General features: G+C 40.0%; 1 protein-coding gene across 3 annotated transcripts in view; it reads left to right on the top strand.

The window, feature by feature from the left end:
• Window positions 1–21067, top strand: part of LOC102219886 (DNA (cytosine-5)-methyltransferase 3A) — a 46550-nt gene extending 25483 nt beyond the window's left edge. For all 3 annotated transcript variants that reach the window (XM_023353160.1, XM_005799291.2, XM_023353159.1), the window contains 17 exons: window positions 8616–8975; window positions 10670–10828; window positions 11047–11154; window positions 12212–12368; window positions 12463–12603; window positions 13797–13841; window positions 14064–14143; window positions 14269–14381; window positions 16966–17149; window positions 17233–17317; window positions 17542–17687; window positions 17857–17947; window positions 18056–18204; window positions 18854–18939; window positions 19118–19187; window positions 20121–20239; window positions 20777–21067. In XM_023353160.1, coding sequence (XP_023208928.1) covers window positions 8616–8975; window positions 10670–10828; window positions 11047–11154; window positions 12212–12368; window positions 12463–12603; window positions 13797–13841; window positions 14064–14143; window positions 14269–14381; window positions 16966–17149; window positions 17233–17317; window positions 17542–17687; window positions 17857–17947; window positions 18056–18204; window positions 18854–18939; window positions 19118–19187; window positions 20121–20239; window positions 20777–20918 — 2235 coding nt within the window. In that variant the 3' untranslated portion in view covers window positions 20919–21067. The remainder of the gene's footprint in view (window positions 1–8615; window positions 8976–10669; window positions 10829–11046; window positions 11155–12211; window positions 12369–12462; window positions 12604–13796; window positions 13842–14063; window positions 14144–14268; window positions 14382–16965; window positions 17150–17232; window positions 17318–17541; window positions 17688–17856; window positions 17948–18055; window positions 18205–18853; window positions 18940–19117; window positions 19188–20120; window positions 20240–20776) is intronic.
• The last annotated feature ends 3401 nt before the right edge of the window (window positions 21068–24468 follow it).

Genomic DNA, 24468 nt, shown 5'->3' with positions numbered 1-24468 from the left:
AAGCTGATCTCAACATGCAGTGTTTCTTTTTTGTTGTTGTTGTTGTTGCTAGAGTCTGAGATGAGCTGAAGTAAACCAAGTTGAGTTGAATGAATTGAGTTAAGTTGAATTAAAATGAGTCGGAACCGAGTTCAGTCAGGTCAGTTCAGTGGGTCTGCTCTGTCTTCTCAAACACTGAATCGCTGGTTCTGGTTCTGCTGGAGGTTTCTTCTTGTTAAAGTGGAGTTTTTCCTCTCCGCTGTTGCTGCATACACTCTCAGCATGAGAGATTGCTGCAAGTAAATGACTTGAAATCAGTTTTCATAATGAGCTAGAGTTGATACTGATGTGTGACTGGTTTGAAATTACTTTTCTTATAAAATTCCTTTTACACTTTTACTTGTTTTTCTTTTGAAGTGGCTAAATTTACATGGTGTGATTTGAATTGGCACTATGTAAATAAACTGAAATCAAGACTGAGTCAAATTTGTTATCATCATCACTATTGTGTGGCCGAGTTTCATTACACTGCTGCAGATATTTCCATCTTTGTTGGCTCGTGCAGACACGCTTGTCTGTTTTTAGTTAGCGGCTTAAGAAAGCAAACAGAAATGTGTTTGCACATCAGACTGGAGCTGGAAACGGGGCAAAACAAGTTTCTCTGGCAAAACGGCGCTTCTTTCACAAAATCATCAGGCAAGTTGTGACAGAACTATAATATTAAAGCAACAAACCACATTTATATATTCGACTGCAGCTCCTTAAAAAGCATTCGAACATTTCCGCGTTTTGCCATCTTACAGCCACAAACCCAAATGGATTTTTCGTGTAACAGACCATCACAACGTAGCATATATTTGAACAATGGAAGAAGGGTTCCCTAAACTTCTTCCTAATAAAAATCTGAAAGTCAACTATTGTAAAATAGAGCCCACTTCTGCGCAATTTCATCTAAGTATAGATAAAGCTTTTATTGTGAAGGCCCCAGAGTTTTGTTAGAAAATATAAGTGGTTTTAGCATAATAAAATATAAATAGTTAGAAGAATACAAATACTTTTGAAAGGCTCTATATATCTACCTTAGTAGTAACTGGTTGTGTTTTGAGTATCTTTCTCTTCATTGCATGTAAACCCCCAATCTGGTAATAAAGTTTAATTAATAACAGACTATTGGACGTTAATTTGTTACCTTAAAATCCTAGAAGAAAATGTTATTAAATAACTACAGACTGGCATTAGTGAGGCTTGCAGGACTCTCAAAGCAATAACTAGATAAAAAATGTTAAACATCAACACAAAATAATGCACAAAGTTCCAGTTACTTTTAAAGATTGTTGATTAAAAGTCGTACGTAACGTTTAAATAACAACCGAAAAGGTAAATGGAAAGAAAATTGAGCGAGTGCTCCACTGTCCCAAACAATAAATTATCCCAAATTATTTGTTCCTGTGGAAAGCACAAATGTAATTCTTTTATATGAGTTAAAGGAATCAACTGAATCTGTTCTGGGGGGGTTTTCTGTTTTTGCCAGTAGCGGTCAAAGTAGGTCAGAGGTGAAAGTGTCTCCAGGGAAAAAATATTGCCAAATTAGCAGGACGTGTCAGGCCCCTGCAAACGAAACGCTCTAAAGTAAGAGTCAAGTGTATTTAAAGCGCTTTAAGGTGGATTTTCCTGAAAGTGAAGCACAGAGAGGCTTTGACTGCTACTACGCTTTTTTTTCTTTTTTTTTTTTTTCTTATCCGGCACTTTGCAAACTTTTATGAGATTTGCATAAATGCGGCTTTGCTTTGCCATCAAAGTCCTCTTCTTCGCTGCAGGGGATCTCGCTGTTGCGTACTCCTGCGGCACGGACAGCGTGGTGGTTTAGAGGGTTGCACTTTACTTTCTTTTTTTTTTTGTACATGTGTTACAGTGAGAAGTTCTCCTTTTCTCCCTTTTCATTTCCTTCCACTTCTCCGCACCCCTCCCCCCAGCTACCGAAGTGAACTTTGTGCTGTGGATGTGAGGGTGAAGATGAGGTTTCTGCAAATGCTCAGCCGTGCTGGCCCCCCAACATTTGCAAGTCGTGTCTAGCCAACCAGAACTGCCTTAGCAATCACCTGACCCTGAACTTCCCAGACAAAGAAATGTTCATGCCTTTTTTTTTTCTCTTTCTTCATCCACCCCAAGTGTGGGGGTGAACAAACCTAAGCCCCACACTGGATTATGAGGTTAGCACGCTGGCATGTATGGGTATGTGGACTTGCATTGTTTTGTTTGGTGGCACATGGCGATGGTGTGTGTTTCTGAGCAGCTTGCTCGCAGTGAGAATATGCTGACATAAGGTATTTCCGCGAGAGTTGCTGTGGACCATCTGTGCGGCATGGCTTAAAGGGAACCTGCCTCTTTAAATGTGGAAGGGAGCGCAGGCTTTTAGCCATGTTTGGGAAAAAAAGCTGCTGGCTTATGAAAAAGAAGAAAAAAAAGTTGCTCCTGTGAGAAATATATGCTGAAAAAATGTCGGAACGGCTCATTTTAGCACGTAGAAAAAGCTCGTAAGAGCAGGAGGTTTGATGAAATCAGATTTTCAAAAGGACTATTTTTAGTGCCAGCGTGACTTTTTAACTAGTCGAGGCTGATTGCTCTTTAACAAAAATGAAAAAGAAACAGAACGCAGATTTCTTTTTCTCCCTCTAATGTTACTTCTGTAACCTGCTTTTAATTATTTATAACAGAAGCTATGTTACACCGAAAGAGAGGAAAAATAGACGGGAAGTAAGTTACCCCTGAAATGCGCCATCTTGGTAGGATACCGGTAGGATCATTGCATAGGAGCAGCATTACCACCGACATTACCAAAGTGTAAATTAGTTTTTTAAAGGCTTTTTCTGCTCTTTGGGGGAACCAATTCATTTTCAAGCAATTGAAAATAGTTAACAAATCATTTGTGTTTACCGACAGCTATACTTTGAGGATGAGGATGATGACATGAGGCCCGAGTTTCTCTTTTACCTCCTTCTCTTTTACTTGTTATGTGTGATGCCTAATAGCAACCAATTTGAATGTAAATTTACATGTAAATGTACGGTTTGTTAAGGTTGAGTGATTGTAGCAGTAATTGCATTGAAAACCTCCTATCTTGACAAAGAACAAAACAATTCTGCTTGTGTACACTCGCTACACAGTGCAGACGTATTTGCTGTAATGGTTTCAGCCTTTCTGTTATCTGCCAGACGTTTTGCTCTCTCTCTCCGCCTGCATAAACCACAGATGTAGTAAAATGACGTTCCTTTTTTTAGTATCTGCTTACATCACTGCGCTTTCCTCTAACTTGATATGAAATACCTCACTGATACCTAAATAAGTCATTTTAAGTCGTCCTTCCTCAGTAACAACTTGAACAACGAAGAGTGTTTTCAGCATTACCTCTTTATATTTAGGTACGGTGTGTTCACCGATTGGATAAACAATGGATTTTTTGATTTTCTGACCTGCTTGCTTCAAGTCAGGGACTATCAAACAGAACATTAGCCGCCTTTGTGCTTTTTATTGATAGTTTCCACTTTGCTAAGCAGAGGAGTTAAGGTCTTTTAACTTCAGGCATATCTCGGTGTGTGAGCCATCAAACAGTTACGCCAACAGTCCTCGCCAGGTATTTCCTGCTTGCTGTGCATGAGAAACTGCAGAGGTTGAAAGCTTTGTGTTGTTTTAAAGTCTCAGTGGTAGGTTGAGGAAAAAATGCAAACTGAAAGCTAAATTTACTCCCCTTTTTTTCTTTTACAATACAAATGATCAGGAGGCTTTCGTTATGATCCTACTGTACATGTTCTTCGACCTCAATTTAAGTTTGTGAAAAATATTATTAATAAAGTTGTGCTATATTCGTTTCACTTGCAGACGAGACTATTTGTATCCTAGCAACCGCTCCTGAGAGTCTCTGACTCTTTAAGATTGAAAGTTTCCCTTATAAAGTTAACAGCCTTAATAAACAACTGATGTTTAGCTGTTTACTGTAACTGTGGCGCTAATTTGAGCATTACAGGTCACATTAGAGGCGCCAAGTATTATTTCCACCTATACGTTGAGACCGGTGTGTGTGTGTGTTCTGGGTGTTTTCTGCCTCCCATTGCACTCCGTCAACCCTATAAGCCCTCGGGGTATCATGCTGCACGGCGTCTGAGTCAGGTGATCCGCGGTTGTGCAACCAACATGTCTCTACACCCTGCCAGAGAATCTGCGCAGCTTCTGTTCGAAACAAAGGCCCGTATCGCAGTCCTCCATATCAAACTTTTGGGTTCTAACGAGGAAGACGTGCCAGGTTTGTTGTGTTTTGCAGCGCTGGGGCCTGCAAACACAGCGCAGCGCATGTGCTGCCCGTCTCCAGCGCTGTTCTGACAGGAGGCGTAAAACAGTGGTGTTTCTGAGGTGTCGGTGACAGACAGGCATGTGTAAATGATAAAGACCGCATTGTGTTATCTCCTCTACCTCCTTTTCTATTTGCCCCTTTTTTAGACTCGGAGGGCCTGTCTCGCTCATAAAGCGGCACACACACTGTGAGGCCCTCAAAAGGGGGCATTTACCACTGAGAAGAAGTCCAGAGACAAATATCTGCTTCTTATAGCCACTATACTATGTGTTCTCCCCCAAACTGTGTGTACAGTGTCACTAACTGGGTTTCCAGTGCAGATGCATGCAAAACTTTGCCGATATTCCCCTGACCGCAACTTCGTAATTGCGGTGTTCCCGTTAAATAAGGAACGCAATTAAAGTCACATGTGAACATGTTTGCTTGTTGGATAAATCGTTTAAAAAAAAGCATGCAGCGACATCATCCTCGTTCGGGGTTTTTTCCACCAGTAGTGTTACCTGGTTTTGACCACATGACTTGTGTGATGTGAAAAAAGTGTTTCCATTGCAGTTTTTGCGAAAGCCATAAATTGGCTTGATGGAAACACGTCGATTTTGAAAAAAACTTTTGTTTTTCACTCGGATGAAGAGGTTTTTGGTTTTTTTTTGGCCGTATAAAAAATTTAATTTCGCAAAACTCTCTGATTTTAATTGTGTTTTACATTTCATGGAAACACAGCAATAGGGAAATTGTGTTGTTGTTTTTTTACATTAGCATTAGTATTAGTATTGACAAAGTTTTTCGCACATTTGAAATTGAAGCACAAAAAGATTTTCATCAAAAAACGTGAAGTTTTTCGAAATTGCCATGGTTCCATTTAGCAAAATTGATTTCCGTCACTCCAATTGGCATAATTGTAAAGTCAGTGGAAACAGAACTTGTTAGAGATTTTTTGGTATTATCATTTTATTATTCCTTTAGATTACATTCAGTCTAAAGAACATTGTGATTTTCTTTTAAAGTGATTCTCTTCCTTATGTGTGTATGAACTGACCTGGAAGTCACAACTGTCTGTTTATCTTCATGTGAAACAGTTAACAATGTGTTTCTCAGACCTTTGATTAGTTATCACACCTAGGAACTGGGTTGCTAGTTGATTGTATCAGAAGTTTTACGACCTTTGTTGTTTTTCCTGACTGTCCCCTAGGTAGAAATTCCTTAGTCGTAAAAATGTGTTTGATTGTGTTCGTTTCGGGGGCTCCTAATCTTATCAGCACCAGCCCCCTTTGCTTTTGTTTTGTGTTAATAAAAAGACAAGCTCTACTGCAGAGTTTCAGAACACATGGTGAACTGGTCAGAGGAGCAGTTCTCTGTGTTTTCTCCTTTTGCAAAAGCTTGGCTATAAAATTCATAATACGTTGTCTGTGGTTCTTTCTTTTATTTAGGTTCGAAAGGAAAAATACCTATCAGAACTACTTTCTAATGGACTTTGGGGAGAAGAATCTCAGAGAAAGAGAGAGCATTATGCTAAGCGAGCTAAAAATAAATAAAAATCACCCATTACCAGTATCACCCAGTAAGCGTCAACAATTTGCCAGGAATGATTGCAGATTCTACTTCTGATTTTTTCTTCCCAGCTAGTTTCCATGTGTTTGTTTGTGTAGTTTTTTTTTCTTTTTAACCACCTGGAACTACAGATCCAAGCAGGATGCGGAGCAGCGACTCCGGTTTGCTTGTGTCAGAGCCAAGAGGCCCATCACGTACGGCCGAGGGCTCTGAACCACTCACCCGGCGCTACAGCACAGATATTTATAAGCCGCAGCCGAGCTTCTTGATTGAAGAGCACATGTTTCTACTCTTCTGAGGCAAACCCCTCCCCACTCACCCAAGGCACCCTGTCCTCTTAAAGGCACTATTGTTTACGAGTCACACTGGGGAAGAAGACAAGAAGCGGATCCCAGTGTACTCTCTCTCTCTCTTTCTCTCTCTTCCCGGCCGTGCCACCTCTGGAGATTGATGCCATGTGAATCCTGAGAAACTGAAATACTCTGGAGGGAAATAAGCACAGCTGTGCAGCGGCGCTCTCACGTGAAGCGCATAGTATGATCGGCACGTGTTGACATGTGCGGATCTGTGCGCACGTAGAGGAAATGGAGACCGCGAGCAGAAAGTGGACATGCCTGTCCGTTTGGATCCAGCGGCGCATTTGTTTGAGAAAGAGACATCAGAATGGGCGCAGCTGTTGAGGATTTGCTGCCAGAGGCTTTAGTCTCGCCTACGCCTTGTCCTCTCTGATTGACCCACTGACTCAATGTCACGGACTCCAGGCTTACTGAACTCCATTCCGGGACTCAACACGGCCTCTACATACGCTGCTTGTGTTAATGTCTCTACCAGCTTGAAACATCTGGTGATCACTAAGTAGCTCCACCTTAGTCAGACTGGATGGAGAGCAACTGTGAAGATCAGTTTTCAAGTCCTACCAGAGATCCCCAGCTCAATTTGGGTGAAAGGTGAAAGTCTTCCCCAGTTTCAGGTGTTTTGCAGATTTAAACAGATTTACTTCCATTTAGTTCGATCCAAACCGAGTACAAGATGTTCAAGTTGATGTGCCAACATGGCAAAAAAACCAAAATGTAACCAAGCAGTTATTTGTCTAGTTTCTATTGCAAATATCTTAGTTACCCTGAAATAAGACAACATTCACTTATAAGTAACTTTTTAGAATTTGTTTAAAGTCAGAAACTCCTTAATATTGAACTTATAATCTTTAACGTAATATATCCCAGTGGAGCTAGTACTTTTCTTTAATCAATATTAAGGAATGATTGACTTAAAGCAAGCTACAGCTTGCTGAAAAGTTACTTTTAAGTTAGTTTATTCACATGTCGTTGTACTAATTTGCACTAAAAACCAGACAAAAAACTTACTTGGTAAGATTTTGTGTGTTTTGTGGGCGACTGTGGCTCTTTGGTAGAGTAGTCGTCTTGCGATTGGAAGGTTGTAGGTTCGATTCCAGCTTCCTCCTGCCACATGTCGATGTGCCTCTGGGCAAGGCACTTAACCCCAAATTGCCTACCGATCTGCGTATCGGTGTATAAATGTGTGTGTGTTTGTGAGTGTGACTGGGTGAATGTGACTCTAGTGTAAAGCGCTTTGAGTGGTCAAAAATGACTGGAAAAGCGCTATATAAGTTCAGTCCATTTACGCCAAGTTTGACTTCCTATGACTTTCTTTCAGCTTTGGCTTTTCAAAGCAAATAACACCAGATCTGTCGAGCCTATGACTAATATCTGAGTCTTCCACCTGATCTTGATTGATCTGTGGGTCTCTGCAGCTCCTCCAGAGTTACAATGAGCCTCTTGGCCACTTCTCTGAGTCTATTAATAGGGGTGTACCAATAAATCGGCCCTGATTTCCTTAGTTTCTTAAGATCGGTGCTCTTTTCTACCTCAACATCAGTCTGAAAATCAGCCACTGTCATCTTTTTACTCTACCACGAGGGAGGTTTGACTGACAAGTCGGCTCACCAGGTCATGTCTGCACATTTGCAGTTAACAATAGTCATCCCACTGCTACTACATTTCAGAAAAAATAAAAAATCGGTATCGGCCAAAATCAGAATCGTCAGGTCAGGCTTTTTAAAGATCAGCCAGAACACTGCAATCGGTGCAGCCCTATCTATCGGCCTCGTCTTGTCAGGGTTGGGGTTGTGCCACGCTCCTTGCTTTTTTTAACCAGTGCTGTGTGAAGATATCCGATGTTTGGTGCTTTAAACTCATGGCTGCGTCCCAGGCCTGGTCGACGTGTTCTCTGCTCTTCATTGTGCTGTTTGAGCTCTAATGTTCCCGAGCAATGCTCCGTGACCTTTGCAGAACAGCTGCTTTTATAAATACCACACTTAAAAACCATAAAACCTTTTTTTTCCTTCCACTTCACAATTATGCACTACATCCACTGCGCTCCCCTAAAAGTTTTATTATCCTGGTCTGGTCACCCCTATGAAATTTTTTTTTTCCCGTGGGCGTCACTGACTACATTGTGTTGGGGCTATTACATAAGATCCCATTAAAGTGAAAAAAAGTGGAAGTAGTTCTAAGGGTATGAATACTTTTACAAGGAACAGTAAGATCCTGTTTACAAGGCCTTTCAGACTCCGGCTCGCCATCGGCTTTGCCGTGAGGAGGTCCGTTGCTCGTGTTGTGCTGCCAAGTTCAATAGCTTGTGCTATTGAACTATTGAACAGAGACAACTCCTCTGTTGTCTCTGGGTTTTGTTATTTGTTGGTTTTTTTTGTTGTTTTTTTTAGGCAGAGAAAAGAGCCAAGCTAATGTCAGAGATCAACATAATGAAGGACCTGGAGAAGAACGACGCAGAGAGCCGGACAGAGGAGCTCCCAATAACCAAACACCCGCAGCCTTCAAAGCAACAACCTCAGCCTCAGCCGCACAGCCAGCCTCTGCCGCAGCCTCAGTATCAGCAGCAATCACAGCCGCCTCTGCCGCAGCAAAAGCAGCAGCAGCAGCAGCAGCAACACAAGCAGCCGCCTCAACAGCAGCAACCTACTGACCCGGCTTCTCCCACTGTGGCCACCACTCCGGAGCCTGTCGCCATCGGAGGAGAGGAAAAAACTTCCCAAAAGTCTTCAGACACTGAGCCCGAGTATGAGGTAACGGTCTGCAGAGGCACGACTTTGCTCCGGTTGCTCTGGTGGTTTTTTGGAAGCTATAACATGTAAGGACTTCTATATTAAGGGTGAATGTGAGTTTAGAATCTCTTTGTCTTGTCAAGGCAGTTGCATGTTTCAGGTGGGTTGTCTTAAAAGCTTACTAACACACACAATAATGTGCCCTGCGGAATAAGCAACACATAAAACGACCCTCCTTGTGCTTTACACCGGCATCAATCTATTACTTATTTAATCTTTGACCTCGGTACAAATTTAACTTGACAACTAATGTTTGACATGTAGATTCATAACACGGTTTCCCAATATTATCAACAAAACTCAGACTCTGAATGTTGGGGAGTAAATGCCTATTTGTACTTCTATTGGGGTGAATACTGAACTTGAGCAATTTCCAGAACAATAAAAAGCAACCTACCACTTTTCTGCACACACAATCAAATTTGAATACATTAGCATATAATTGGATCTAATTCCCCAAATGCGGAAACGCAGTGTTATAGACAGAATAGTCATTAGTAGGCCTGTCACAATAAACAATAAATCAATTAATCGCAGGATCAATTAAAACGAGTTGAATCATTTTCATTCGCTTGAAACTGGATGATAAAAGTCTTCAATCTGGTTTTGGTCTTATCCCGTTTTTTGAAGGACAGTTTTGTTTACAAAGACTTCTTAATTCATTTTATTTGTTTTTTCTGTTGTTTATTGAGATATTTGAAGTCCTAGTGTTAAATGTTCACTAAAATGTAAAGTTCATTAATCTTTGAGAATGTGATCTTGCATTATTAGGCAACAATATTATCATTTATCGCAATAACTTCTGGGACGACTTATCGTCCAGTAAAATTTTTGATTGTGACAGGTCTAATCTATCATTAACTTGGTGTGGAGATGAAATGCTTGTGACTGTATAACTGCATAATTATACATATTACAAAAGCATCTCATTGTAATTTAGGAACTAATCCAACCAGCATGTGGCTCCAGCCTGTTATCCATTGAAAATATTCAGCAATAAATGCTGATTAACTTCCTTTTTCATCAGAACCGCAGGAGTTTCTTTCATTAGCTCCCAAAACGTAGTTAATGCATTAAAAGTGATGAGAATAAGTCTAAGCATAAAAGTTTTAAAGCATGTACAAAATATGGATAGCCAGCTCTGACAGGTAAGAGCTGGGAAAATGTTGTAGCATTTGCGATAAGACGCCAACATGGCCGGCTTTTCGCCTCTGAACGTTTAATAACGAGAACCGGATCTCAAAGAGATCAGGAAGAGATCATCTTATCCAGATGAATTACTGCTTCACAATTCGGGCACCATATGGAGATACATGTATGTTGACCAGTACAATAAATTGAGTATAATTAGTATTAGCTAAAAGTTCTAAGGAACAATTCTTGAGTGGTCTGTAAAGTTCAACATAATTTGTTTTTGCATGAAGTTTATATTTACTGAGATAACAGCTCATTGTAAACAATTTGTTCATATACAGTACCCAAAAAAATGCTGCATAGTTTCTCTGTGTTCTTGGGTATTTTGGTTAAAATTGTTTCTCTTTCTTTTTTATGCAACAGATAGTTTCCGCCCAGCCCTCCAAAGTAGAAAATAAGCTGTTTGGAAACGCTCAGAAGTTAATACGGAGTGGATGATTTGTGTTGTCTTCTGGCTGCAGGACGGCCGTGGTTTTGGCATCGGCGAGCTGGTTTGGGGGAAGCTGCGAGGATTTTCTTGGTGGCCAGGCCGCATCGTATCCTGGTCTGTGACGGGCCGGAGCAGAGCCGCCGAGGGAACCAGATGGGTCATGTGGTTTGGAGACGGGAAATTCTCAGTGGTGAGTGTTCGGGGCCAACGGTAATATTTCTGTCAGGTGATTTTTCCTTTGGCTTTTCAAGCAAAACTGTCTCCTGTTTCAGTGATAACCACAAGGGTTTGTTGTTTTTTTTTTTCCGTGTATTTATTCGTGCATCTGGTTGCTCCTTTGAAATTTAATATCCAGGCAATTTGTGGTATTGCAGCGTCAAAAAGTTTATTTTTTGTGTATGTTTACAGGTATGTGTAGAGAAACTTCTGCCTTTAAGTTCATTTAATAATGCCTTTCACCAACCAACTTACAACAAACAGCCCATGTACAAGAAAGCAATCTACGAAGTGTTACAGGTGAGACCTTCTGAACTGTATTTTGATGCTTCACTTATGGCTGGACAATATGGCAAAAACAACTTATCATAATATAAACATGTCATATTGGTTGATAGAAATAATTAACTTTTTTTGTTTTAAATATCTGAAATGTGGCCAATCTACAGAGATGACCCTTCCTGCTTTATCCCAAAATTTCTCTCCACGTTGTTGTTTTTTATTTTTAAGCTGTACAGGCTTGGTGTTGCTCAAGTTACTCAACAGGTTGTTGCTAGGTAACCAAAGAGTGAACGAGGTAGTTGATGCCACCAGCTTTTGCTAGCTAGCCATGAGAGATTGAGCGGCTAATGAACGACCTAGAAATGCTGTGCGTTTCTGTTTTGGGTTTCAGTGAAATTGTTTATCACAGGTGTTTTCTACTGATATTGATTATGTGTCTATCGCGATGTATATTGTTATTGATTTATTCTCTAGTTCTTGTTTCACTCTATCATATTGTTGGTATATTTTAAACAAGAGGTTCACCAATCAGAGTTTCCTGTCTCCATTTTTTATTTTTTTATTTATTTTTTTACCAATAAAGATAACCAATAAAGAAGATCTAAGGATGGCATTTAACATCTTTTCTTTGCCTTCTTACACTGAATAATCGTTATTTATATTAGAAGGTGATGCTATCTGTGCAATAGCAGTTACTGTAAATATACTACTACACTTACTAAATTGAATCTAAGTTCAAATGAATAGAAAACTGGTACTCCTTAGCATCTAGAAAGATTAGCGTTAGCGATGCTAATGGAGTGTACTCTCTTGAGCATCCAGGATTGTTAATGCCAATAAAAATCACCACGTCTTTCTTTCCAAATGATAAATGACCTATTTTAGCCAACCATATGTTGGTTTTAAAAGGCTATGAAGCTACTATACATCTTACTATTAGCTATCCACAGCTCACTCGATTAGCCAACACTTTTAAGTCAGAAGCATCCTGTATGCCTCTTAATTTATGGTTCCTCTCAGTTTATTTTTCCTCTGCCGATAAAGCTGGATTAAAATATTTGCCACATGTGTGCAGGTGGCTAGTAGCCGGGCAGGGAAAGCCTTCATAGCCTGCCCCGACAGCGATGAAAGTGAAACCTCCAAATCAGTGGACATGTTAAACAAGGAGATGATTGAGTGGGCGATGACCGGGTTTCAGCCCACTGGACCTAAGGGCTTAGAGCCTCCTGAAGGTAAGAAAGTGACACCTTTGACCCCGTGGGAGCAGGGACGGCCGGACTCACTCAAAATCATTTCTATAATTTTCACTTTGCCTCGACTTGCTAGAGGAGCGTAACTCCGAGGTTTACCCCGAGATGTGGGTGGAGCCCGAAGCGGCGGCCTACACGCCCCCCCCAGCCAAAAAGCCTCGCAAAAGCACGGTGGAGAAACCAAAAGTCAAGGACATCATCGATGAGAGGACACGAGGTGAGGGGGCCCCCGTCCGTTTGTTAGCCTGTGAACTCCTCATTCTGTTGACGAGAGGTTAATGATTGTATAAATCAGACAGGAAACGGGGTCAAGTTGCTGCATATTACAGTGTCACCTACAGTTAGGACACAACTACGTTCTGGGTCTTAACAGTGACAGAGCAGCAGAGCCGTATTGACTTAGTTAAACAATCAAAGAGCTACACATTAAAATAAAACATGGGCAAAATATGCTTCCTGTCACACATCTATTTATCTATTTTTAGTTCATGATCAGAGAAAGGCTTGCTCTACCTTCCGTGTACGAGTGGATGCAGCTATGTTTGCTTGATTTGTAGATGGGTGTTCACTTTGTAAATGCGTTCATTCCAGCATTCTCTTTTAGCTTGTAGTGTTTTTGTTGTTGTTGGGGAGAGATGCACCAATCAGAGTTTCACAAACAATTTCAGTTCCACTGTTTGTCAAGCTTTGATCTGACAGTATCAATTTGAACCGATTCTTCTTTAAGATAGGAGTCAGTATGATTTTTCTATTCTATTTATTTGAGCAGTTATTAATATTTGTAGCAGAGGTAAATGCCACGTTTTGAGTTGTGCGTGAAAGAATAGGACTGTTATTTGAAAGCTGAGATATTGAAACTGGATGATGAAAGTCTTCAATCTGGTGTTTTGGTCTTTAACTATCCCTTTTTTGAAGGACAGTTTTGTTTACAAAGACTTCATAATTCATTTTCTTTGTTTTTTCTGTTGTTTATTCAGATATTAAAGTTTAAATGTTCACTAAAATTGAAAGTTTATTAATCTTTGAGATTAATAAACCAGAATTAGCTTCTGGGTGGAGACCCACAATGCTTCAAAATATGTACACAAACATCATCTTTTTTATTTTTTTTTTCTCAGTTTTACTCACTATTCAATCATTTTAACATTTATTTAGCATAAAATCAGCCTCATACCTTATGATTTTAGTGGCCACGAGTTCTTAGAGGTATTTTTTTGAAGCAGTGGACGGTTTCTTTGACTTTTTAAATGATTGACTGAAGGCGCTTTGGAGTCCTCTGGACTTGATAAAGAGCTCACATTATATATGGCCATTTACCATATGTGATGTGAGCATAAAGTAGGAACATTGGGGGGGGGTTGTAACAATTTCAGCAACATTTATTCATTCATTTCCTCTTTTCTGTCACAGAGCGACTTGTTTATGAAGTGAGACAAAAGTGCCGCAGCTTGGAGGGTAAGTTGGGCTCACACATGCTCTCCAGATGCGTTCAGTCATTTCTCACTGTCGTTAAGAAGCAATCTAATCAGAATCTATGCAACTGTTCCCATAAAACACTAAAGGCAACACAATTATGTATGTTCCTACCCCCCTTCATGAACGTCCCAACTAACCTGAGTCACAGCCGACTAGATATTTTCACTCAAGTCTTCATCACCGCCTCTCGTCTTCCTCCAGACATCTGCATCTCTTGTGGAAGTCTGAACGTGAGCCTGGAGCACCCGCTGTTCGCTGGAGGAATGTGCCAGAGCTGCAAGGTGAGACGCTGCCCACCGAACGCCTTTACCATTTTTGAAAACAGCAAAAGTCTTTAAGTTTTTTTTTTTTTTTTTTTTTTAAATGTCTCCCTGCTTCTATTCGGCTCTTTCTGTGTGCTTTGCAGAACTGCTTCCTGGAATGTGCGTACCAATACGACGATGACGGTTATCAGTCGTACTGCACTATTTGCTGCGGCGGACGTGAGGTGCTCATGTGTGGAAACAACAACTGCTGCAGGTGAGGGTTTGATTTCCTGATGCGACGAGCTTACATTGCGACCGCCTCGTCTTCAGTTGTGCACGTTCGACCTTGTTGGCCTCCTTTGTGGGGCGTTTAGAGGTAATTGGTGTCTAGAAATTTGAGTCTGGAGAAGTACAGAAGTAAAAATGTGTCGGAAACCTCGAGCACCACTGGGTTACACGAACTGAAATACTTTGAGCTGAAGGGAAATTATATTGCTAACATCTCTAGAAGATATAGAAGTTTTAGTTTTCTTTTCTTTTAGGAAGTTTCATTAAAAAGCTGTGATGCTCGTCACACGTGCAGGCAGCTTTGCCAGAGAAGAAATTCGCTTCAGTTTTTTGTTTTGTTGTTTTCCCATTAAGGACTAGTAAGAACATTTGTCTTACTATTTGTCTGACCATTCAGAAGTCAGATCTGGTGAAACCAGAACCAGTCTCTGCATCTAAAATGAGGACTTAGAACGAACTAGTAAAGATTCACCTCAGGTTATTTTCTGTTGAGACGTCCCCTCGGGGTTGTGAATGTAGGACAACAAAATCAAAAGTCCTTCCTCACATGAAGAACAACGGTTTGTCTTAAAGCTTCAGCTTAAAACATTACAAGATTTTCTTTGAACGATGTGAAGCATAGACCAAAACACCTCTGAACTAGACATGCCTCACTTTTTACGATCTCTAAACTGGACTTGCAACCTCAAACCAGCATAGACAGGTCAGAGAAACTGAAATAAACTCATCAAGCCCAGTGATGCTTTTCATTAAAAATGGTGTAGTCCAATCCTCGCACATCCAGGGTTTTGCAAAAGTATTCAAACCCTTCTGAATTGTTCACATTTTGTCACTTTACGATCACAAACTTCAATTTATTTTATTGTTTTTTTTTTACTCAAAGTGGTGTTTGATTGTAATTCTGAAAAAAATGTAAAGCGTTTGCTTTATGCCCTTTTTAATTTGACACCCATTGATAAAATCCTTCAAAGGTCACCTCTGTGCACTTTGATGTGCGGATAACATCTGTTCAGATTTGTATGTGCAAGACACACAGTGTATTTGGCACTGGCTACATTTTTAATGGAGAATGTCCTTGAGCTCTGTGACATAATCTTTGGATGAATCGACCGTTTATTATTTGTAATAAATCCAACACAGATAGTGGCGTTATTCGTCACAAAGAGCTCGCTGTAGTCATCGCGAATGTCATAACACTGATGTCAGGCTTCATCATGGAGGTCAGGGTCAGGAACGACTGATGGCAGATATTACATCATGCGTGTTTTTTTCAGTTGGAAGCCTCAAAGAAAGATCAGCCGAAGTAACCTGGCGCAGTAATTACAAAAAAACAAACATTGAAAAATACCACTGAGAGCAACACACGGAGTGTTGTCAGACGTACGACGGCCTAATCAGCGCACAAGGCTGTTTTTTGTGTTAACACGACGGCATGCGACATTTCGATGATAAGTCGCTGCTTGTCAGGCCGGGCTTTTGGCTGGAAACTTGATGCTCCAGCAGCCTGACCTCTGACCTCTGGATGAAGCTGAAGTGAAAAACGAGCCTAATCTATTTAACAAGGTATAAAATATTCTGTGGTAAATTAATCCCACCAGGAGACATGATTTGAACTAGGAATGCAAGTTATGGATTACTTAGTTAATTTAAAGTTGATTGAGCTTATCGATTGACGAATGATTAATTGGTCAGCAGCCAAACCTGTTTTCTTTTCCATCAAGAAGGACGATCGTCTTTCCATAATGTGAAGGGCAATTTTTTTTAACAAGATACTAAATTTAAAAAATATATAAAAATGCTAACATTATTTTGTCTCTTAAATACTGACTGAATAAACAGAATATCATGGTTTTCTCACATTATATATTTATAAGACATAACAAAACGGGAAGTTGCTCAATGGAAAAATGAATGATGAAAAGGATAAAATATGTGAAACACTTAATTCCCCATTAACAGAGAGATCTTTACAGAAGTACCGTCTGTCGTTGCTCTAAAAGAAAGGTAAAAACTTCGCTCTCCTGACTTTGAGGTTCACGACCGACCTCAAAATCAGCCTTGCGTATTGGCATCATATTTCTTTTTCATCACGTCACATTTTTCCTCTGTTATCCTCTCTCCTCTCCCTTGTCACCACGTCCTCGCCTTTGTAGCGCTTCAGTAATTTTTAAATTAGAAGTTGACGCCTCTCACCTGAATGAGCGTCATTAACGTGAAACTTAAGGAGCTTATCGAGTGTTTTTATTTCAAAACAGAACCTAATAAAGTCAGTTTTTCATCCCACACCGAACTCTGTTTGGACTGGTTTTCTTTCTCTATCAACTTGCTCCACTTAAGGATAACCTCTGCTGGATGGCGGCCAAACTACAACACTAAAAGAGGGTCCAAGCGGACGTTATTAGTTAATCTATTGGAGCTCATTTTAATCTAATAAACAATTAATAAACAGTTAACCGTAAGTCGATTAATTGTTTGCGTCCCTACTTTGAACACTGAAAGTTTGAAATCCTGCGTCAGCCAAAGCGATTTAGCACTCGCTGTGTTAACGCCGTTGGATCTCTGTGTTTCAGGTGTTTCTGTGTGGAATGTGTAGACCTCCTCGTCGGTCAAGGAGCCGCCCACGCTGCCATCAAAGAGGACCCGTGGAACTGCTTCATGTGCAGTCCGAAGGGCGTGTTTGGCCTTCTGGAGCGCCGCTCAGACTGGCCCGACCATCTGCAGCTCTTCTTCGCAAATAATCATGACCAAGATTTCGTGAGTAGTAGTAGCAAGTGCCTTGCAGAGGAGTCTCTCTGTGGCCTCCCTGTCTGACTTTCCTTCCAATGTGTCAATTTCAGGATCCACCAAAGCTTTATCCCCCAGTCCTGGTGGAGAAGAGGAGGCCCATTCGTGTTCTGTCGCTGTTTGATGGCATAGCAACAGGTTGGACATCTTCTTCTCTTTTGCCACGGTCTATAGCACAGGTGTCAAACTTCAGTCCTGGAGGGCCACTGCCCTGCAACTTTTAGATGTGCCTCTGCTTCAGCAATCCTTGTTTCCGTCAAATAATTTTTAAAGTTTGAAATGAACTGATGCTCGGGACTTACCCGCTCTTAGTTGGTTTGATTAAATGTTGATGGATTCGTTGTTTATTGCGCTCTCCACAGGACTGCTGGTGTTAAAAGAACTTGGCATCCAAGTGGATCGCTACGTAGCGTCCGAGGTGTGTGAAGACTCAATCACAGTGGGCATGGTCCGACATCAGGGGCGGATCATGTACGTTGGGGATGTGAGGAGTGTCACACGCAAACATGTAAGTGAAGAGGCTTTACTTTGGGGGGGGACTTGATGAGTTTAAACTCCATCACCAGTCAAAAGTATTTGCACTGCATTGGTAGAGCACCTTAACGTTTCATATTCTGTCTGTATTTGCTCATGGTTATTTTTCTCCCTTTGTATGACTTTGCGTCGTCTTTGGACAGATTCAGGAGTGGGGTCCGTTTGACCTCGTCATTGGTGGAAGTCCCTGCAACGACCTCTCGATAGTCAATCCTGCTCGGAAGGGCGTTTATGGTATGTTCACGCAACTTCTCTTTTTACATTCCCCTGTCGTGTTTTACAAATCTTTCTGCTCCAGATGTGAAACCCAAGACTATTCCTCAATGTGTTTTTGCCCCACAGGAGGCAGCGGCCGCCTCTTCTTTGAGTTCTACCGGCTGCTCCACGAGGCTCGGCCGAAGGAAGGAGACGACAGACCGTTCTTCTGGCTCTTTGAAAACGTTGTTGCGATGGGTGTGAGCGACAAGAGGGACATCTCTCGCTTTTTAGAGGTTAGCTCCTACAGTGATGGAGGACTGTCTGCGTGTTAAACATACAAAACAAGACAGTACACCTCCTCTTGATTATACTTTTAATACATAAAATGATCTGCCTAAAGTTATAAGTGGGTAAACTGTATTTTAACAGGTCACCAAATGATTACTGGGTTATGACTGCCCCCTTGTGGTGATTTCTTGTTGAAACAATTATAAGTTGCATTTTTCTTATAATATATCACTGCATTTTAAACACCTGCTTATCTGTCAACTTTACACTATTTGTACTTCAAAACAATTTAATTCCTCCGATTTGGACGTCTCTTTAAGAGCTGTGATATAAGAAGAAATAAGAACATTATTCAAATTTTTTGTTGTTTGTAAATTTTGATTTTATGTCATATTTTATAGATTATTATGCCCGAGACAAAATGACTTACCCTAGGCTGGCTTTAACAAGTAAATTATGTTAAATTAAAGTAAATTAGTTGGTACAACTCAGCAGATGCAGCTTCTCTTCTGTTTTTCACAGATTTTTCTTTCATTTTAATTGACACACACACAAAAAAAGAAAAACTCCACTGTGTTTTACTGGAAACGAAAGCTGTACTGGTATCCATCAGATTAAACCTTGCTGTTCAATCTTCCTTGTCTTTAATCACAGTGTAATCCAGTTATGATTGATGCCAAGGAGGTGTCTGCTGCCCACCGCGCCCGTTACTTTTGGGGTAACCTCCCTGGCATGAACAGGTTAGTGGTTGGACTGTCAGAAAGAAGCATCAAAAATAAACAAACTCTCTCAGCCTTCGTGGATATATCTATCTCTGGAGTGTTTTAGTGGCTGTCGTAGCAGATTCTCCATCAAACTAAAGCTTTCAACTATAGCTCATCTGATTGTAAACGGCTCCCATTCGTTTCTCCTCTTCAGACCTCTGTCGGCCATGTGCTCCGACAGGCTGGACCTCCAGGACTGTTTGGAGCACGGCAGAACGGCAAAGGTATGAACATCAACCAGTTCACAGAAATCCATTAGAAAATCATGTAAACTAAAAACAAATGTCACCAATATAAACGATTCCTTATTTATTTCTGCTACTACATGCTGTAAATTGTGGTGGCTATATAGTAAATGTGTAGAAAGGCCAATTTATGAATTTATGCTGTCATAATAATCGTACTTAGAATATATCTTTTACATTTCAAGAATTTCAGTGGGGTAGAAAAACGCCTTCACATTAGAAAATACTAAGCTAATTACTAAATCATTAATTCGGTGTCAAACATCTACACCTTGTACAACAGCTCTTAGTCTGTATCTGTTAAATTTGACGATGAGTTCTTAGTTTGAGACTTTTCACCAGGTTTTTATTAAATGTATGCGTTTTAAAAAGGTGCCCGAGGCATTTGGAAGAGAATCGGACCGACAGCATCACAGATCCTCCACTGTATCTTACATTGGAAACGATCCACCACTCAACGGCTTCATGCCTTATTTCAAATCCAGACACACACAATTCAATTAATGAATTTAGTCGATTTAAAGCTTAGATTTTTCTAAAGTTTTCATTGAGAGATTACGTTAAGACACTAAAAACTGGTTCATTTTAGAGCTTTCTAAACTCTAAAACAAGCCCTCTTTATAGGTGCCATCAAATTAGGCCCGTGCTGCATTTGGTGCTCAGCTATCCAGGAGAATTTTGAAGCTAAACATGGTTTCTGAACATTAGCAAATGTTTCCTTGATTCAGGAATGCACAAATTTCCACATTCTGGGCTCCAATCTTGCAATCTGTGCCAAGAAGTTTTGAGAAATACCGCTAATTTAATATATTTCTTAAACAAGAGAAACATTATTTATTACAAGAATTATAGCTTAGTTACTATTTAAAATAATAAAAACATTATTTTTAGTCATGTTTTTTTTTTTTTCAGTTTGAGAAGGTGAGGACCATCACCACCAGGTCTAACTCCATCAAGCAAGGGAAGGACCAGCATTATCCCGTCTATATGAATGAAAAAGAAGACATCCTCTGGTGCCCTGAGATGGAAAGGTATGAAAGATTTTTATGAAATAAGAATCCGTGTACTCTTTAGGCGCTTTGAAATGGGCCTCTGTCCCTTTAAGAAGCTCCTATTCCTTCTAAGACTCCATATGGAGCAAATCGTCACAACACAAACTCCTACGTTAAGCTGTCTACAACCACTCGGATGTGCAGTTTCACCAAGTGCTCACTAACCTGGTGGAGTTGTGTGGGACTGGGGCTAATAGGCGGCGCTTTGTGACGGAGCAAACATTTTGCACCACCAAATGGCTGTTAATAGGTAAGCTAAAAATCATGGGATCTGAAATGGTTCCCTGTGGTACACCAGTTTTTCTTTGTTGTTGTTTTGTTTTGGGTTTTTTCCCCAAGATCTAACGTTATCACTTAAAATGCATTTCTCAACCTCATTTAGATTTGATTCAAACTGTGACAATGACTTCCCAGACAAACTATAATTTGAGGGCTTTCGAGGTTAAGATGATTGTCTTGTCTTTTGGTTTTAGATTTCTCCGTCTCATCCTGTTCGCTTGTGGTTTCTCTCGTCAGGGTATTCGGCTTCCCAGTCCACTATACAGACGTTTCCAACATGAGCCGACTGGCGAGGCAGAGGCTCCTGGGCCGAGCGTGGAGCGTCCCCGTCATCCGCCACCTGTTTGCACCACTTAAAGATTACTTTGCCTGTGTTTGAGGAGCGAGACGTTGCCTTTCAGGCTATTTAGGAACTAGAAATAATAAGAGCCTTGATTCTCAGATTATACTTATACGTACAGTACAGACCAAAAGTTTGGACACACCTTTTAATTCAATGAGTTTCCTTTATTTTCATGACTATTGACATTGTAGATTCACACTGAAGGCATCAAAACTATGAATAACACATGTGGAAATATGCACTAAACAAAAAAGTGTAAAACAACTGAAAATACCCCTTATATTCTAGTTTCTTCAAAGTAGCAACCTTTTGCTGTGATTACTGCTTTGCATACACTCTGCATTTTCTTGATGAGCTTCAAGAGGTCGTCATCTGAAATGGTTTTCACTTCATAGGTCAACCTGCCCTGTCAGGTTAATAAGTGGGATTTATTGCCTTATAAATAGTCATGAAAATAAAGAAAACCCATTGAATTAGAAAGGTGTGTCCAAACTTTTGGTCTGTACTGTATAATTTGCAAACATTGACATAGATTCACATTATCTCTTGTATTTGGATTGTAATTCTTATTCTATTTAATATTGGGGTTTATTTTTTACCTTTTAGCATTGTTATCGAATATTGTTTATATGTTTGTGTGAGCTATACTTGTATAAGTGGAATTTTGTTCCTTTTTAAAATGATGAATCAAAATGTTTCTCACTGGACAAAAAAAAGACATTTTAAACCAAAACTATACAAATTGGACATACTGTTATTTTGCGAAGAAGAAAAAAAAACAAACATTTGCTTGCAAATCCAAAAGTTTTTATTTATTTTATTCGAATGAAAAAGTTTGGATCACTAAGCTAAACTTTTCTTCTCGTCTGAAATATTTGGTCCGGTACTTATATTTGTTTTTGTTTGGTGTTTGTTTCGGTGCAAACTTTAAACTCTTTTAATTTTTTTTTACTAGTGTTTGACTGGATTAGTTGTTGTGCAAAAACTGAAATATTGTAAATCTGTACTGTACTCTTCAACACTAAATAGAGATTCTGAGATCTTAGCTTTTCCACATCAGGACTCCCCTAAATAGAGTCCAGCTTGAAAAAAGGACAATGTAGAGAGAATACATAAACCTGAACTAACCAAAAGAGAAAAAATTTATATTCCCGAAATCTTGGAAGTTAATGTTTGCACAGCCAACCAAAAAGTGGTTTCAAGCTAAATATTCTCATCCCAAAATTGTGGAGGCATGACCAAATCGTTATAGGCGCAAAAGAAACTTTTCGCTTTGCAAGCAAACCTATAGATGCAAATTTAAGCTTAAATTGCATTGTCCTTACAAAGCAAAACATTTAATTGCATTTTTCTCCACCTTTGAAATGTTTGTTTTTTCGTTTCTTTTTATTGAGAAACATTTTTGATTTGTTGTATCAAAAGAGAACAAAATTCCCATCATATTCTTGAGACTACGCTTTCCTCTTGAGACACTGAGACACTCGAGCGCCGAACGCGTTTTACTAAAGAGACGGAAATCTTTGGAGAAGCAATGGGGACGGCGTTTCGGGTGCGTGAAACGCGTCGGCGCTGCTGCGGCACGTTGTGACGTGCAGCCGCAGCAGCCGTGCTTCCAGCTACTGAGCCTCAACGGAGATGTGAAATGCGTTTTTGTTTTTTTTTTTCCCCCGCTTCGGCGTCGGCGAGGGCCGTGTCTCTGAAAATCCAAAACACCAGATCACAAATACCTCTTTGTTTACGGTTTCTATACACAGCTGAAGGTAATAAAGGTACTACTGTAATATGGTTACAACACCATGGTGCTACAAGATGATGACAGACATCATAGCCCATGTGGCACTACGACTTTAGACAACACAGAGCTCTTTAACCTGTTGCTTGAAAGACTTCTGCTGGATGTTTTTACATTTGATTGAAAAAAAAAAAAGTACTTAGTTCTGCAAAACAGACTTTAAACTGCAACACAGAGCCTGTCCTCTTTTACAACTTTTGTACTGTTTCTACTGGTGCTCATTTGGTCTCCCAGCCTTTCTGCTCTCAGGCCCAAGGCCTGCATCTGCACAAACAGGAAGTGAAGCTAGCCACATGGGGAATGATGTTTCCTGTCATTAAAAAATAAAATAAAACAAACAACAACAAAAAAATATATATTTTTAAGTCTCCGGTGAGCTACTTTTTTCTAGTGTCACCCCGACGAACGATATTACTGTACAACTGTTAGCAAGCGCTGTTGCTGGAGGCCCGGTGACCGTCCTCCTCAACGTCCGCCTCTCTGAACTGAAAAAAACTGTCAGGTGCAAAAACTCAACAACATGGTGCGGCTTCACAAGGTTCTTCTACCTTTTATAGCAATTTTGTGCTGTTTTATCAACATTATAAGCACTTTTATATGTATACTTTCTTGTTTTCCTGATCATTTTTTTTTTATCATTATTAAATGATAATTCTTGTGAATTTTTTGTTTGTTTGTTTAGTTTTATGATGTGAACTGATCTACCCTTGTGTAATACTTTTTGTATTCAGTAGGGCTGTGCCAATAGAAGTACAAGTATGGATTTTGATATGTGAAACTTGTTATTGGACTGTGTATAGTTGGTGGATTGATGTTTGTTGACCTTTCCTTTTCCTGCATCGTTCATATTGTACTCTATTTTAAAGCAGCAGCGAACCCCCTCACCACTAGGCATGGGTCGGTGTGACTTTGAGTCAAAATACCACGGTTTCTTGGTATTTGTTCAAAAAAGTTAAGAATAAGAATCAATAACAAGATCTAATTGCTTTTATCAGTAGAAAAAGGCAACAATTATTCCTGCTGCTGCTAAAGTAATGCAACCTATTGATAATTAGTGTAATATAGGGTTAACTATAACATACTTTGTCGTAGACTTAAGCAAAAATAGAGCGCAAATAACAGATAAATTCAGTTGTTTTCTTACTAAGCTAATATGTAACAAGCTAATGCTAGCTTGGGAATTAGTCAGGCTCTCTGCTCCGTCAGAGCACACAAGCTGCTCGTAGCTTGCCAATTATATTTTTAAATTAGCACTGTCTTAAAAAGAGCAATAGGAGGTGCTTCTTCAATTTCCACACCTTTCAAACAACTCTCCGAGCTGTTTGTGACCGGAAATTGTTTTTTTTTTGTTGCTAAAGCTAAATTTGTAGCGCTTTACAGCCAGGAAAGTTAACTTCGGTTACTCAAGCACTTTTTCTGGGCTTCTCTTTGAAAATGATTTTAAACCATGGGAAATGGTATGATGGACATTTTTTTAATCAGGCTTAAAACGGTAATGTTTTAAAAACTTTGGGATACCTTAGGACCTGTAAGCGGCTCATGCCTAGTTACCGCCCAAACTCAGCGAATGTAGAAGAAGAAAAGACGTCTGCCAGAGTCTAAATATTATGTCATCTGCTTTTTGTCTATATTTGGTCTCGGGCCTCTGGTATTTCCTCGAAAAATTTTAGAGTGCGGATCACAGCCACCCTCAAAACTAGAGGGAGGCCATTGCTCCTGATTTTAAACTTAAAGCTACGTCAGGAGGCTCGACGCCGCGGTTTGTCAAAACAAAAAACTGACTTCGTGTTTGAC

This window comes from Xiphophorus maculatus, chromosome 19 (genome assembly GCF_002775205.1).
Source record: "Xiphophorus maculatus strain JP 163 A chromosome 19, X_maculatus-5.0-male, whole genome shotgun sequence".
Taxonomy (NCBI): domain Eukaryota; kingdom Metazoa; phylum Chordata; class Actinopteri; order Cyprinodontiformes; family Poeciliidae; genus Xiphophorus; species Xiphophorus maculatus.
Note: the sequence above shows the minus strand (reverse complement) of the source record. Positions and strands in the feature narration are given on the sequence as shown.